Consider the following 17,201-nt stretch of genomic DNA (forward strand, 5'->3'; position numbering starts at 1 on the left):
TTTGAATCCCAGTGACCATGACCTCAAGGTCAGAGGTTAACTTTTCTAAAAGTCACCGTAGGATTTTCAAATCAATCCCATAGATGCATCTACTAGGATTGGAGGCACTGGTGACTGCCAGTGTTTTTTAAAGACGGGTCACAGGAGGGAACATTATAAATCCTGTAGCCAAGTACAAAAGCAAAAAAGGCAAATATCGCTAAATGTCATCAGGTCAAAATCAGACCTCATGCAGCTTTGACCTATTTAGATTTGAAGTTCTGAAAGTACTGAAATAGATGCCAGTGAGGAAATAAGGAATCGTCTGGCCAGAGATTACCACAACACATTGGTGCATGACTCACGCAGGGCATGAAATTGAGTTCTGCCGCTCCCAAAATCAAGCACCTCAGGCGAGCAGGCAAGCTTAGTTTAGTTTGGTAATGGGAGCACTAACCCAGCTGTGATCTGGCAGCAGATCTCAGACATAAATCTGCACCAACATACGCAGTATGTAGTCAAATTTTAGCTTCTGATTCTTGCAAATGGGAACAACACAAATGGATTTCCAATATTTCCATAAGAAGGTCTGTTTATTTCTCAACAGTTGATAAAGAAATATTAGTGTTTTGCCTGATTCTTAAAAATAAAACTGATTATTTTGTTCAGGTGTCAAAACCTTTTCGAGGTGTGTAAATAACCTGCATTTGACACATTAAGTGCAGCAGGCTATTAGTAATAACAGAATCAGTAGGTAAAGTACTGATTTCACACAGTTAATACTGGTAGGGTTATGCTTTGATGTATTATTTATTGCATGTCATTGATGCATTACTGTGTAAGCAGCATTTGAATAATATAACTGGTCTTGGTAGCTGCAATGTAGTTGCACTAAAACTATTTCCTGTTTTGCTTTTTTTATCCTCTGAAAGTGTGAGTGCAAAAAGGTGACAAGTCAGCTCAGTGGGTCACTAATAATATATTTATATTAATCTTACTTTGTTCAGTTTGGTAGTGGGAGCACTAACCCAGCAGATCTGAGGCATAAATCTGCACCAACATGCGTAGTATATATTCTAACCCTCCACCTCTGATTTTAATTATGATGCCTAACAAAAAAACTTTTTTTTGTTTTTGTGTGAAAACCTTGTTTGAGAGAATTGTGTAAACATCCTGTATTTGACACACTAAGTGCAAAAGTCTATAATTAATAGCAGAATCACTAGTTAAAGTTTAAACAGATTATATAAAGTGAAAACTGTTAGGGTTATGCTATTGATGTATTATTTATTGCTTGTTGCTGATGCATTAAAATGTAAGCAGCAGTTTTGATAGTATAACTGGTCTTGGTAGCCAAAATGTAGTTGCGCAAAAAGTACATGATTTCCTGTTTTTTAACCCTCTGAAAGTGTGAAAGTTGAAAAAAAAGTCAATGTATTGGGTCACATGTAATACGCAATACATATATTAATCTCGCTTGAGATTTGCAGATAGATGATTAAGTTTGTGCCTCGACTTCCACTTTCAATTTTTAACCAGAAAACCAGTGTTTTTAATTTTCAGAAGACTTGCGTAACTCTGTGTACACAAGGCCATGTAATGTGTGCGTTCTTTTTTTTTTTTAGCAGTATTGTACAGTGTTTCTAAAGCAGATGAGGATTTGGCTGGATAATTGAGCTGTATGAGTGTATGAATGGGTGTATGTTACTCTGAAGACAGCCTCACAAAAACCAGAACTGCTAGTTCGAGACAGTGGCTTAACCTTTTGACTCCACAGCTGATCCATGCAGTGATGGACAAGTGTTAGAAGAATAATCCTGAGATATCCAGTCTACTCATGCTTTCTGCTTGTGGTGAGCCGACAGGTGTTTCAGTGCAGTGTCTGGGCAGAGATCTCCTGCACAGACATAAACAGGTCTAGAGTAAAATGATATTTAAGCAGACGTGACATTTTAAAAGCTTATTAGACTAACTGCTAGAGAATACTCTGGACTCTGTCTGAAAGAACTGATGCACTCACAAACCACTAACGGAGGAAGTGTGGGTGGGGAGGATGTAAGGTTCACTCAGGCCACACACATTTTTGTGTGCGTTAGACAGAAACACATCAGGGCACAGTAAATTCAAACTGTCCCATTCATCAACCAAAGTGAGTTCATAAGCTTTTGATAATGACACAAAAAGGTTTATAACATTACCGCACCTTCTTCCTTGAACTCCCAGTCTGCAGGCGGGCAACCACACATCCTGGTAATCAGCCGTGACACACCCTTCAGTCAGCCTTTCCTTCTACTTTAGTGTAGTTAAGTTAATGAGGAGCCACTAAAACACCAAATGGGCAAGAAGAGCACTTGTGTTTTTCTTTAAAAAAGAGAAAAAACCTCCGCTTTGGTGGCACAAATCATGCAGTATTCAACATCAAAGTCACAGAAATGTACATTATGCCTTTCATTTATACTTTTTTTTGGAAAAAAAATGTTTTCACCCTTGCTTAGATGACCATCTTTCATTGCAAAGGAAGCCATGCTCAGGAAACCTTGTGCTGTACTGCTAAGGGATGCTTCATAAGCAGCTTAGTGGACATCAACACACAGCGGTAAAATGGCGTCATTCTGACCAGGACAGACTTCCATATGTCCTGGATCCCTGCCTACAGCTGCTGGCTGAACCCTTCCAGTGCAGATTCATTAGCAAGCTGAATGCCACTGTGATTTACAGCTACTGCAGCTAAGGCTACACTGCAGCAACCCAACCGAGAATTATTTTGCTCTGGCGCTTTACCCCATTTGCCTCAGTGAAAAGACACACTGAGAGGTTACTTAGGTGTTCTGTGCTACAGTTAGGGTGCAAGTGCTTTTCTTTCTCTCACCAGGGTGCTCCCACATCCTCCAGTGTTGTTATTAAAGTGTTTGGACTCTATTTACCATGTGCAATGTGCATTTTTGTTTACGAAATACTCCGAGATGCTAGAGAACTGCATAGATGTCAAATTGGGCAACGCTTTTAATGCCTTTTCTGTACAAAGTGATCGTGCTTAGTGCCATACGGAGTCACCGCCTATTTTATTTCGAGCCAGGAAAAACCCTGCTTATTGGATCCTTAGAGACAACAGTTGACTTGATTTTATTTATGGGACAGATGTTTACGAGTAAATTATGAACAGGTTTTATAAAGTAACCCATCAAATTAGGATGGATTGATATTGTATGTCTGTGATATAGATAGGAAGGCAAATCATGCAGCACTAATATGGATAACAACCTTGCTGTGGAGATGAAGCTGGGATTATAGCGGTGTCTAAGTTTGTGTGTATGCTCATTAGGTTTGAGAGGAATCTGGGGAAAAAAGTCTGATGTCTTTATTGAGATCTTTGTGTATATCAGGCTTTCCTTTTAGTAATGACCTTTGCTCATTCAAAGGACGTCACGGTTCATGTCACGCTCAGATGTCACAACTTGAAACTGTATAGCTGGATATTGTCATGTTTCAGCATTACACATTTTGATCCAGCCTGTGCTCGTAACAAGCTTCTCTTTGAGAAGCCTCGAAACATGATGATGCTTTTCAGTTATGATTCGTCTCATTTTAGGAATGCAACAACCTTTTTAATTGTGCTTTGCAGGCTTGGCAGACAAGCATCAACCTAGAGCAATGACTTTAGTTCCATTGGTTTTTACAAGTATGGCTACTCTGGTGGTCTGAGGTTCAAAGAGTAAAAGGTTGAGTTGTATCTCTTGTAGTCAGTGCACAGCAGTTGGTGTGATGCTTTTGCAAATCTGGGTGTGCGGATCAATAGAGTAGCTGTTTTGCAGTTTGCGTTTCAGGTCTTGTCAAAGCCCCGTGTCCTCTTCGCAGGCACTGCCCCATGCTCTGCCCTGCTCTGCCCCATCTGTCTGTACAGCTGTGCATTATCAAGTGCTGGCAGTGTGTCTCCTCGAAAACCCCAAAAGTAAATGGTGTGCAAATCAGCGATGTAGCATATTTAAGCTGTGCTGAAAAATGGGGGCAAAAGAAAATTTAAATGGCAAAGCAAGCTGCATGTGCCCACGTGTCCCTTGTCTTTTGAAGCTGTTTGGCACTTTCTTCTTTTCCTTGGCTGTTTCATTGATAAGCAGCAGGCAAGCAGTGTGGAGCGGATTAAAGGCCTTTATAAAGCTGAGTCCTGGTTTGATAAATACACACTTCCTTCTGGAAATCCTGGCTCAGACACATCAGAGGCTCTTGGTGATTAGATGGTGGCATTCAGAGCAACCGTGACTAAAGCATGGCCACTCTTCTATACAATACTCACTTGTTCAGAGTATGTATATTAAGGAGACAGCCTGCCATAATTTTATCCTTGAATCAGAGGATTATTGCTATACTCTCCAAACACGCTCTCTTTTTTGTTTCTCCATTCACTTCCACTGACACTGTGTCTCATCTTCTTCTTCATTCTCTTTGAATTGTTCACAGATCATGCTCAGTGTATGTACCTGCATCACACAGGGAGCAGAGTCTAAAACTATGCAGACAGGCAGACACGGCTTTGCTGAATGAGACGAATATAAAAGGATGCCAGAAAGCTGCACTCGTCCTCCTCCTCCTCTTCCTCTTTGTTTCTCTAGAGACTGTCAGGGCTCATCATTTGCCTTCTTCTGCATGTTAATGATATTCCTTGTATAAATACAGAGGGCATGAAGCCATTCAAAATCAAACCTTTTGAAGCCTTCAAGATTAATTGACCTGCAAGTTCTCACTTGATATTCATCCTTCTACAGGAAATTGGCAAGAAGCGGGTAAAACGTAGAGATTGAGGAATGAATATTTTCTGTCTTTTATGACTGATATATCTCTGTAGAACCAGTACAGAAGAAGGTTGTGTCTCAGTACTGTAAAAAGTGGAGGAGCTACATTTAGTACAGAGTTAACAGGCTCTGCTCCCACACAGGCCTAATTACTGACCTTATGCTCCTAATTTCTGTGAAAATAGGGCACCAGTGATAAAACAAGGAGATCTTGTGTCTGTTATCGCTTTCTTTTTCTTGTTGCCAAGGTTTTATGCCACAACATTAAAAATCTGTGCCCTTCCATTTTCATGCCTTCTTATTCCTTAATTGAGAGTCCTCCCCTGCACTCACACACCAAAAAACATCCTTCTACATTTTTTGAAAAACTCAGTGAATGAGTGACATTGGAACTGGGTGCAGTGATGTTACATAAAGCAAAAAACGGAGTTTTAAGAATTGTGACAAGCTTGAAAGTCTATTTGGTACGACCAGCTTTATTCTTTAAGATATTTTGATCTCTCTTAGACAGTTTCTTGTAATTTCTTTAAGCAGTCTTCGGGAATAGTTCTCCAGGGTTCTTGAAAAGCAATCAAAGCTCTTCTTTGGATGTTGGCTGCTTTTTGTTCTGTTTTCTGACAAAGGTGCTTCAATAATGTCGAGGCCCTGCAGAAGCCATTCTTAAGGAAGGCAAATTGGGAATAATCTGCCAGATTACACAAGAATTGTACTGGAAATTAACAGGTGTTATGATTTTACGAAGTAATTAATCCAACTTGAAAGTTTTGGTTCAAACTGTCATCACTAGTCATGGAATGGCTTTGGGGAGCCCAATCCATGACTGATAGCAGTCACTTGTCTGTTTTTCTTGGGATACTTTTACTGAATTGACAGGATGGCACAGTGATGCTTTATTTTGTCTGCCTTTTGCCCTGCTTTCCAGATGTTTTCTTCTGCACACCAGCATGCTTTGGTGTGCAGGAAACCAGCAACTCTTTGGGAATCACCTTATTTGTGCAAAAAACATAATTTTATGCCTATTGAACTATGTTATCTTTGCCATGTTTTTGTAAATTAAACTGAAGAGATGGTAACAGAGGACATATTTATGACAAGCTGCTAGTAACAAACTTCTTAAAGATACAATTTAAAACCTGTTTTTGTTACATATACAGTTCAGACTGGTTCATCCCTTGAGTTTATTTTTATGGGATTCATAGGTCAGTGGTAAGAAGACTAACAAATAAAACTTAGTGGACTTAAGTATCACTTAAGTCCTGAGTGATAGTCTGGTTCTTTGAAAGCTAAATACAAGCTGAGAAAGCTGAAGTGTTGCTTCATGCTTTTGCACAGTATTGTAATACCTGCCAAGGACCTCAGAAAAATAATTTTACTGACTGTGCTACCATCAGGCTTTTTAATAGCTAACTAAAGACACGGCCCTACTCATGCAAGCAACAGTATGCTGGGCATGGTAGTATCCTCAGAGCATTATGACACTGGGCCATGTATGGTTACATTAACTTGACTCACAGGCACTAATCTCTTCAGATGTTTTCACACATGGACTGCAGAACCAAACTTTGTAACGGTTAGAATAGCATATTAGCCGTGGCTATTTTGTGAGTATTTGCTATATGTGAGAAAACATGGGTTTATCGATATTCTGCAGAGTTCATATGTAAAAACAGCTTTTGGGTTGTTTTTTTTAAAAGCTGTGTGCTTTAAAGTCTGTTGAGTAAACTGCAAATTACTATTTATTTCAGTGTGGCATGAATCTGGTGCTCCAGTCAAGTTAAACAGATATTAAAGGAAAAAGTAACCATACTTATAGACCAAAGGTCCACTACCGCTTTAAATCATCATAGGCGGGCCTGGGATTTATGCCTGTAGGAAGTGTTCGGTGCTTGGGTGGAAAGCTGGGGTGGATAAAAAGAACTAAAATTGGAGCTTGGTTGTGCTTAGGGATGAGATGAAGCATCTCTGGCCACTTTCAGGGATTAACAGTGAGTAGAGGTGCCTGTTCCCTAAACCTCTCAACCACAAACAGCAATTATACACCAAGGAGCTGCTTCTCTTATGGGTAGATAGGTCAGTCAAGAAGAACTGGTACAAAATGAGGGATGGTGAGACAGTCAAAGTAGGTCATCCCAGAGGAATGACAGAGAATATGGTCTTTATTAGACCTACTAATGTTGGGTTTTTACTGTCCCACTTGTCCTTTACACAGTCTTACAAATGAGTTCATACCACTATAATAGAGTTAGTTAATTGCTGAATAATTTTATTATTGCTTTTTAATTGTCACAATCAAGACTGAAATGTGACGTTTGATTAACACTTGGCTTATATCGGATCTTTACTACTCAGTTTTTGTGGTTTTAAATGAACTGATCTACCTTTTGGATAACGTGCATGGATACACTATGTTCAGTTTAACATTAAGAGGCAGGGTGCACAGTAAATGGACAGATCAAGTTTACTTCAAATGCTATCCTATTTTCTGCTCCACAAGGATGTTATGAAGATGATGTGCTGCTGTTTGTATCCTGTCAGCCTCTTGTAAGTGTGTTTAGAGGCAGAGTTAAGTAAAGAAATAATGGTGGAGGAACTCTGGAGTAGCAAGATATCAGCTTCATTAGATGCGATTAGCATTATGGAAGCTCTCTGAAGGGGATGTCTTTGATGTTTGTGCTGCTCATCTTTTTCTTCCCCTCAACAGTGAAACCCAATCCTCTGCTGTGCTCTGGTTCTCTCCCTTCTATGCTCTTACCCCCCTCCCTGCCCCACCCCCTTTGTCTCTTCCTCAGGGTTGGTTGATTGATTAATGCTCAGATTGAATCCAGACAAGGGTATGGGTTTGAAGGGATTGTGCGTGTGTGTGTGCAGTTGTTCAGTGTCTATGTGACTTGGTCTTGCGATTTAAAAGCACCCGAGGCCAAGACAGTTTAAACTGATTATGCAGCAATCAGGGCCTGTGACTCTCTCGATCGCTATGGTCACGAGCATTATAAATTTAACCACTTGGTGCCTTGCTAGCTATAGCATTGCTTGGAGTGTCTTGGTAAGCAAAAAGGACGTGATAGTGAGAAGGATTAACACATTCAGTTAGGTAAAATCTTTATTATTATTATTTTTTTATCCTAACATTAATTTTGTGTTAATCTTTAGCCAAACTTTGTTGTATCTGGCTGGTGAAATTCCCATCAGTTTTAGTTGCCCAGTGCTACTTGCACAACAACATGCAAACTCTACACAGAGAGGCCCCAGCTAACCATAAACATGTTGTCTATATTGAACTTAATAGTTTATTATAAGCCACAGCTAGCTCTGAGTTGTAGATAGCTTTAGGTACAAGTGTCTGTTCTTAGTGTGTCTAAACTATAATTTTACTAAATAAATCTGAACATTTGAAGCAAAACTTTTTTTTTCAGTTTATAATTACCACCCGTGTGAGACCTGATTCTGTTCTGAAAAGCTCTTTAACAGTCCTCTATGTCTCTTATTGTCCCAGGAAAGATCAGCACTTGCTGTCATCCGTAAACTGCTGGTATCTGTTGCTGAACCAGACGAGGCGTGAGAGCCGTGACCATGCCACCCTCAGTGACATCTACACCAACAATGTTATTGTCCGCCTGGCCCAGATCAGCGAGGATGTAATTCGCCTGTTCAAAAAGGTAAGATCATCAGTCTCCCTCCTTTTTTTCTTACTTTGTTACCAATGAAAAGATTTCAGTATGCAGCCAAACCTCCGCTCTGCCTTTAACCTTTAATTTTGCTGATTAAGTGTACATGGAGTTCGTAAGATGTCTAGGTTTTGCACGGCCTACGGAGCAGTAAAACCAGCTTGGGGGACAAGCCGAGACTCCCTGGTCTAAGAATCTACAGCTCGTACTAGTGTGAGCAACACCTGGCTCTCTGTCAGCACATTTTAGAAATGACTGAGGCCCTATCCAAACACCAGAAGGTTGTTTTCACCTTGCAGGCTTTCCTGTAGTGAACTTAACTCTGCTTATGAGGCTTGATTCTGATGCTCTGTTTGTGTGTGTGTGTGCGTGTGTGTGTGTGTGTGTGTGTGTGTGTGTGTGTGTGTGTGTGTGTGTGTGTGTGTGTGTGTTCTGCAGAAAATCATGAATGTTTATACTAAAATAAATGAGCTTTGGTTAAATGTGAGACGGGGCGAACAAAGACAAAATGTAATCTGTAGAAACTTTACAAATAGTTTGTCAAGTAGTAAATAAAATAGGAATTTTGTTACAGGTAATATCTCTGATATTATATGAATATTAGTTTGTTATGCTACTGTTGATGGGCTGATCAGAGTTAGAAGGGTGTGTTCTGATGAATGTGCTAATAGTCAGATGTAATATAATTACAAAAGGTGTGGCAAGTATGAATGTACAGAGTGCAATATTTTCCTGTTGTCTTCTCTGTTCTACATCACTTTTAATTTCAAACAGAATACATTAATAATCTTCTTTTTTCGTGCCTTTTATTGAGGGAAGATTTTAAAAATGTACATTCACTATAAAGGGCTCTGTAAGCGCCACAGCTCTTACAGTGTATTGCATCACAGTTTTTACTCACTCAATGAAACCTTCCTCATCCCCCCAAGCCTCTGCAGTACACGCTGCAGTCTGTCTCACCTCAGAGGCACTGATGCATACAGATGCCATTCACCAGCTGCTGGAGCCCTCTCAGGGTGTAACCAGTTCATTACATTCAGTTCAATGATTGTTTGAGAAGAACTTATTGCTTGTGATCCAGATAAAAACAAAGCTGCAACATCAAATCCCTTCTTTATTACCAAGGCTGTGTTTATTTTCCTCTTCTGAGCGTACTTTATAATCAAGTTGAACTGTTACAGAAACATTTTCTTTTGAGATTCTTTTATAATTATAATTAGGTTAGTTTGTGACTCATGGCTTGCAAGTTTTTTCAAGCACAGTTACCATAGCAGACCAGGGTGTGGACAAAAAAAGGTTACCTTTCATATATCAATGAACGCCTCTGATCTGTGGGTGGATGTGGTTTAAGTTGAGTGTTTGTACTTCTTTTACCTATGTTGTGGGGACATTGCATATTGTGGAGTCCCAGTATGAAAATAAGCTAAAAATAAACTCCGGCAAACAAAATGTGTTAAAGTTATGTCTAGATTCAGGGTTAGAGTTAAGCAAGCAGTAATTATGCCAAGGGTAACAATAAGTCTACAGAAGAGAAGGGCAGGAGCAGGTCCCCATAAGACAATGAAAGTAAGTCAGTGTCTTGCTGTCTGAAGTGATGAAAATACTGGGTGTGTTTGTGTGTTTTTGCGTTCAGCTATGCTTTGTCATTGGTGCAGCAAGGTTTCATTATAGCAAAATACATCCGTTATTGATCTGACAGCAAACGATGCTTTGTTCAAATATGAAATGACTGTTGCTGAGTCATTATCTTCCATACACCAGAAAAAAACGAGTCAGCTGTTTTCACTGTTAAAAAATGTGTCTAAGAAAAGTTGTGCACAGGAGGGGATACATAATCTTTTCTGCTAAAAGTCATTGCCGTATTTGACAAACCACTTGTTTTGTTCATTAGAAATCAGCATTATAACATCATGTTTGCTTATTAGTATGTTATTGTGTTGCAGTTTATAGCTGAAATGTTCCCAGTGTTAATGGCTAAGGTGACACCTTCCAGGCAACACACAAAACAAGTGTCGAACAACACAGTATCAGAGCTTAAAGGTTCTGGGAACTGTTTTGGGTCTCGTTTGCACACCAGTTCTACTGAGGAACCTTGGGACTTCATGTACCTCTTGTTTTCCACCACTCCATTTTGACAGTAGGATTCAGCCTTCAGCAACTTCAAGCTTAGTTTGCTTCTCAGAGCTTAGCCCCTAACCTCTGTTATAATTCAGAAGTAGCTGAATTTGATTTGATGGTCAGGTAACATATTTCATTTTGACTGTTTATTCTAGAGACAGTAAAACACCCATGTAGTGATCATTCCTGTTTGAATCATGGGTTACTGAGTTTTAGCGTCCTTACTCAAAATGCTCAGAAATTCTGCCGGGGTGGTGCAGTGAGTTATCTCATAGCATGAATGTTCTTAGTTTGAAACCCCTAGTTGTCTTTAGCCTTTCAATATGTTGTTGTTTGTTCTTCCTGTGGTTTGTAGCTCTCCTCCCATAGTCCAAAGACACAATTGTTCGGCATATAATGGCAGTAGGCGTGGAACTGGGCATGAGGATCTTTCTCACTGCTTCTCATGCTATTACCAGTGGTATACACTCCAGACCCCTGTGACCCTGACTGGGTAAGGGTTAACAAAATGAATGGATTGAGAACAAAACTGGTTCTAGGCTAAGAAAATCTACGTAATCATTCAACACCTACCCTGAATGTCAACTAAAAAAATACCTACGCAACCTGAAAAAACCTAATTTTTGAAAATAGAACTCTGAGTTTTGTGACATCAAAGGACAGCAAGAGTTTCAAGTAAAATTATCAGGAAGTTTAAACAGTTTTATATTTCGGGTTGTACTGATGTTTATCTGTGTCATTCTTTTTTAACACTTTCACGTCACTTTCTTAGGCTAGGAAGGTGTTGCCTCTGTTTTTGAATGTGTGAGACCATCAAACTGAGATATCCTGTTGTTGTATTCTCACCTCAGAGTCTTCATATTAAGTCTTGTTCCCCCACCACACAAACAGATGTCAATGCATCGACTGTTATTTATTTCTCCTTCTATTACAAGGCATGTTCTGTGGTAAAATTCAAGTTGTAAGAGTATTAAAAGCTGTAAGAAGAATTAACTGAGATATTTTATAAGCTGTTGTATTTTTGAGGACATAGAATTGATCTGAATATGCAGTATCTAACATGTAATGTAGTGTGCATTAACTGCAGGAAATTAGAATATTTGGTCACTGTTGACTGACAACAGAGGTTGTGGGTGTCCTAGAAAGGTGGAAATGCTTATATGTTACTGTATTCTCAAAATTTGTTTGTAATAAGTACAATTACCTATTCCAAAACACTCCACTGCTTGCACATTTTGAAATCTATTTGTGCAGTTGTGCCAATTCTCACTTGTATGCGGGGTTCAATGAGAAAAGACAGTCAGACACACCCTCTGCACCAGTCTTTGTGGTCATCCATCTAATATTTGTTGAGTTGTTTCTCTGTGACTCACCAAAGTCACAGCGCCAGCATAACAACTGGAGTTTGAAACATCGGGTCACTGCTGATTGCTCAGACAGTATTTGTTTTCTTACCCCTGCTCTGTCTTCTTGCCATTTTCAGAGCAAGGACATTGGTATCCAGATGCACGAGGAGCTTGTGAAGGTGACAAATGAACTCTACACTGTAAGTAATAGACTGTGTGTCCTGCAGATCGATCTCTCACACCTCATCTCTTCACTGAGCTCTCCCAAAGTTCTTTCTCCTCACTGTATTCCTGATGTTTTTTCATGTTCTTCTGTATTCCTTTGAGTTAAATAGCTGTCAGTCATGGTTCGTCTCTATTCCCTTTGCTGCACCATAGTAGAAACTCTTATTAACACGTGCATTGATCTCATCTTTCTGTCTTTACTTTCTTTGTGTGTTCCTGAAAACATATTGGTTCCTTTTAGTGATCATGGAAGGGTTATAGTGACCTTGCAGCCTTCATCTTTCATTCTGTCTTCCTTATTAAAAAGAGAAAATGCCTTTCTCCCTTCAGATTTATGGATTCAGTTTTTTGCACTCCTTATTATGGGACTGCCTTTAGCCTTGGACAGGATCAATGAAACTTTTAGAGTTGTACTGAATCAAAAGAAACCAGTTTATGTTCTTATAAGCTTTGTTTATCTTTTCTTGTATTGTTAAATGGTCAATGTCAGTGTCTTTCCTGAGTGTTCATTGCACTCTGTTTACTGTAAACTTTCCTGTTATATGTATACTTGCTTGAATATTCAAGATTAACGTGTGTGGTAGGTATGAATGAAGAAAAATAAAATTTCATTTTTCCCCAAGGTTTACCGTTTCAGGGCTCAAATCACTAGCATATCTGGTTGATTTCAGGGTTCACATCACTGACTGCATCTGTGAAGAGCTGAGAAATAATTGCCTGCTGACACATAAGTGTGCCATTTTAATGAAATGTGTTTGCATAAATCTGTCAGAGAGTAGAGGTGCTCATTAATTTTAGGGTCACCTATTCTAGCTCAGTTGCATTGTTGTGTTTGATACCAACACTTTGTATATATGCAGCAATTCTAATGAGCAGTTTCTCTGCTGGTACAGTGCGCTTCTTATTTATTTATTTATTTATTTTTGTCTTTGTAGAAACACTCATTTTGCTTCATTTTGACCGTAGCCCGTGGTTTACCCCATTTTTCTCGAAAAAGCTGGGGGTTTTTTCTCTCTTTTTTTTTACCCTTCACTTCTGTTCAACCGAATTTTTATTTCATACCAAGCAGCTTTCTCATATCCTGCATCTGCTTCCCATATGTTTTAATTCAAAACAGGTTAATGGTGAAATGTCATATTGATGGATGCTTTGTGATATAAATTGTAACTATAGTTTGAAAGTTTTATCCTCAAAAGGTACAATATTATTAATATTTCATTTCAGCTATGAAATGTCAACTCTAGAGAACTTTGTTTGTCAGAAATCAGTTCAGTATAATAAGAGCTCGATATTAATGAAAACAGCATGTCTACAAAGCCTGGGTGTCACCCATTCCGCATTGCTGTAACAATAAAAGACATGGGCTATATCATTTTACATATATTATGATTAATATTTCTAATTAACTGCAGTGTATTGGCAGATTTATCATAACTTTCCTCCGCAATATTTCTCCAACCATTTGCAGTTATACTGTCTTCACTGTACAGTCATTAGCAATAGCTTACGAACTGCTTTGCTTATGGCAGGATTTTCTGCAAGAGACCGTGTTGATAGATTAACGTATGTCTGGGATAGCAACAAATGGTACTGGTGCTGCGCTGTTAGTCTAATTTGAACGCAAACCAAACTGGACAAGCACCAAGCAACTTCAGCTTCTTCTGCCCCCTGAGGTGAAACAGAAGAGATGGCAGAGCTGCCTTAAATGACTTATTCATATGTGCAGTGTGATGAAAGTCAAAACCCCAAAGGCAGTGCTGGTGACCATCATTATTTAAGCTATCTGTAGATTTGGACACAGCACACAGTGTTCGGGTTCGCATGTGAGGTAATGACAAGTTTATATGTATAAATTACATGCATGCAAATTTCAGAAGGACCGTCTTGTTGGTCAAATGTTTTAAAAAGACGTGGTTGAGACGAATTGCTGAAGTTCAAACTGAGCATCAGAATGGGAAAGAAAGGTGATTTAAATTCCTTTGAACGTGTCATGGTTGTTGGTGCCAGATGGTTTTTCCCATGCAGCCAACTCTAAAGTTTTGAAGTTTTAAAGAGAATTTGTTGACACCAGAGCCAAAGGAGAATGGCTAGAGTGCTTTGAGATAAAAGGAAGACAACAGTAACAGTTTACACACTTTGGGCCCAATTGAGCATCGTTTAAATGGCAAAGACAACCTGAGTATTAATGCAGTGTCCATCCCTTTATGGCTACAGTGTACTGATCTTCTGATAAATGTTTCCATGGACGTGCTAGCCATTAAAAAAAGATTCAGATTAAAGTCATTTTCTTACTGGCTTCACTTTTTGGACTTGAAGCCCATGACCATCATTGTATACAGTCTATGTTTACATTCTGCAACAATTTTATTTCAGAGCTGAAAAGTGGTGTGTTAGAAATGGTTTCTCCTTATCACCACAACCTGTGGCAAACACTTTCAAGGCAGTTTAAAGGTTACAAAACATGACAGAGCAGTCTCTTTCCCATCTTGATGATCCACAGGCAGCAGTATTTTGTTCTATTTTAGACTAGACCTTTGTTACTTCATTGTTCAAAAATAGCTAAATCAATAGCGTTGCCACATGGTGGTTACCTCGTGGTATTTTCCAACACTTTTGCTGGTTGGCAACAAAACAAATTTTGCTAAAACAAAACTGTGAAATCCCATTTGGATCTCTGGCAGCTTGGTGAGAGGTAAGGGGAGGAGAGGTATGACTGTGGGCTGAAGCTGTTGTTCAAAATATTGTTTTTTCAAATATAGTGCGATGCTGAAATGGGAGTAAAGAAAAGTGCTCGAAGATCCTGTTGTCTGCAATTTGTCATTAAAACAAACCCTAAAATAAAAAATGTTGAAAAGGGCCTGATTGTCCTAAAGAGTCGTGCACTTCCTGATATTGCTTTCAGCAGCTCGGCCCTGTGAAATTTACTTTTGTTTGCTTGTACCTGTGTTAATTTCCTGGTATACAAGCTTAATATCCCCAAGGGGATAAATAGAGCTATAGTGTATCTTATCTTTCTGATCCTTGTGCCTGATGTCTGCTCCTTAGTTTCACGCAGTTATTCTGTTGCTGACAATATAACAACAGTGGTTCTGAGGTTCTGTAACAGGTGATGGTTTGGATCTAGTTTCCATTCCTCTATTTATAAGAAAGTATGCTTGCCCATTCTATGTTTTAACATGTAGACATAGGGGAAAACCAGGTCTTTAAATTAGACAACTACAGATGAATAACAGCAGAAGACATATTGCACTGTGCCATTATGTATTTTACAAAAAAATGTTAAAAATGCAGCTGAAGCAGTGTCTTCAAAGACACACTGCACATCCCGTAATGAACCACCTCATTTCCTCCTTTCACATCATTGTGGATGTTAATATTTGGGCATTACAGAGGTTTGCCTTGCATTCATTATGAAAAATTCCAGTCATCCTCTGACTGTGTCTTTCACCAGCTCAGAGACTCTGAGGTTCTGAAGTTAAGTAGCCCTTGGTTGTTGTCAGATGACTCAACAATGCACACACCTCCTGTAGGCACAGCTGAAGCTTGGTCTTCCTGCAAATGACTCTGCGTTTTTGGCTGCGGGTCTTGTAGTCAGATGCTTCAAAGTAAATTTGAAATGCAGCACATGTTCAGAAAATAGTTTTGACAGCATGTGAAAGAACGGAGTGCCTAATTTCTGTTGTCTGTGAGTAGCTAAATTAACACCTAGCTGTGACACTCCAAAAATAGTGTAGGATTATTTTTTCTTAGGTGTTTGCCTTACAGCTCTTCACCACTCTGTGCTATTTAAATAAATTATTAAATAATAATATTACCTCAAGTAACTTCTGTGGTAAAATGGTGCCTACACATTAATGCATTAATATAAGCAATATGATGGTGGTGGTGGTGGAGCAGTGCTTAGTACTGCCACTGCACTTCTTCCTGTGCCTGTGTGGGTCTCTCTTTGTGCTAGGGATGTTGCAGATTTCTGCAAAATGACTTACTTTTTCATGCTTGAGCTCATAATATTTAATAATTATTAATAACAATCTTACTTAAAAGACAAAATAAATGTTGAAACACACCTATAGCAAACACAATACTCAAAAACCAGTCTTCTCAATACATCCGTCGACGTGTGAGTGTGTCAGTGCTAGACTCAGGCATAGAAAAAACAGCAATTGTGTTTGTTAAGACTTGTAGTAAGAAAGGACTTTGCTCAATTAGCATAGAAATGCACTATATACGTTTACAAGTTTACATTTTGAAATTTCCCAATGGACAGACTGCTCTCCAGTCACATTAGTATCATTTGAGGTCAGTGAAAGATTATAGTTGTAAGTGACCCAACAGCAAACATGTGCTTTTGATGTGCAGTTCTCACACAGAAAAGAAGAACCCCACTGTTTAAGCACAGCATCAAGCTGCTTGATTGCAGGAAACAAATAAATAACTGTTTATGCTGACTGTTTCACATCCTGTGGTGTTCATAGGAAATCATTAATGGGTGAAATGTTTGAAGCTGCAATTGGCATATGGATGTTTCATTAAGAGAATTAGGAATGGGCCTCTGAGAGACTCTCAGCAAGCATCTGTGATGAGTTAAGAGGGACAAGCGGTGCTCCTGTGTTGTCTAATGAGGGTTTTCTGCCACTGCAGTCGTATCCACATCACGCTGAACAAGGGGAGAGGGGTGTAAAAGTTTAAGTGTCTAAGTAGAGATCAAAGTGAAGAGGTACACTAATTCCAGGGAAGACTGAATAAAATGTCATTCTGCTTCTCCAAAGAGTTGAAAATGTAGAAGGATGAGGTAATGAGGGATTACTGTAGGAAACAGGCCAGGAAAGCTACAGCGAGGAGGGGAAGAGGGGGCAAGTTGGAGATTTGACAGCCAAGTCTAAACCACAGACAACTTTGGGGCTCTGGATCCACTTAAAATATTCCACATGTAGTAACATCTGTTTTACTTCTGTATTGATGACCCAAACTGATCCTCCTGGCCACCACGAAAAGGCTCAAATCAGACCAGATTTTGTAAAGAGACAGTGAAGATTTTCTTTACTAACTCCCCCAAACTGTATGTTGAAGTAAGGTGCTGA

The 17,201-nt window shown here is 39.2% G+C and overlaps 1 protein-coding gene across 2 annotated transcripts in view; it reads left to right on the forward strand.

Moving 5' to 3' along the window:
• The window catches only part of srgap3 (SLIT-ROBO Rho GTPase activating protein 3), a 57,537-nt gene that overhangs the window by 18,484 nt on the left and 21,852 nt on the right, over window positions 1-17,201 (forward strand). For both annotated transcript variants that reach the window (XM_085161004.1, XM_085161005.1), the window contains exons 3-4: window positions 8,260-8,422; window positions 12,033-12,095. In XM_085161004.1, the coding sequence (XP_085017130.1) occupies window positions 8,260-8,422; window positions 12,033-12,095 (226 nt within the window). The remainder of the gene's footprint in view (window positions 1-8,259; window positions 8,423-12,032; window positions 12,096-17,201) is intronic.

The sequence above is a fragment of the Neolamprologus multifasciatus genome, chromosome 5 (genome assembly GCF_963576455.1).
Source record: "Neolamprologus multifasciatus chromosome 5, fNeoMul1.2, whole genome shotgun sequence".
Taxonomy (NCBI): domain Eukaryota; kingdom Metazoa; phylum Chordata; class Actinopteri; order Cichliformes; family Cichlidae; genus Neolamprologus; species Neolamprologus multifasciatus.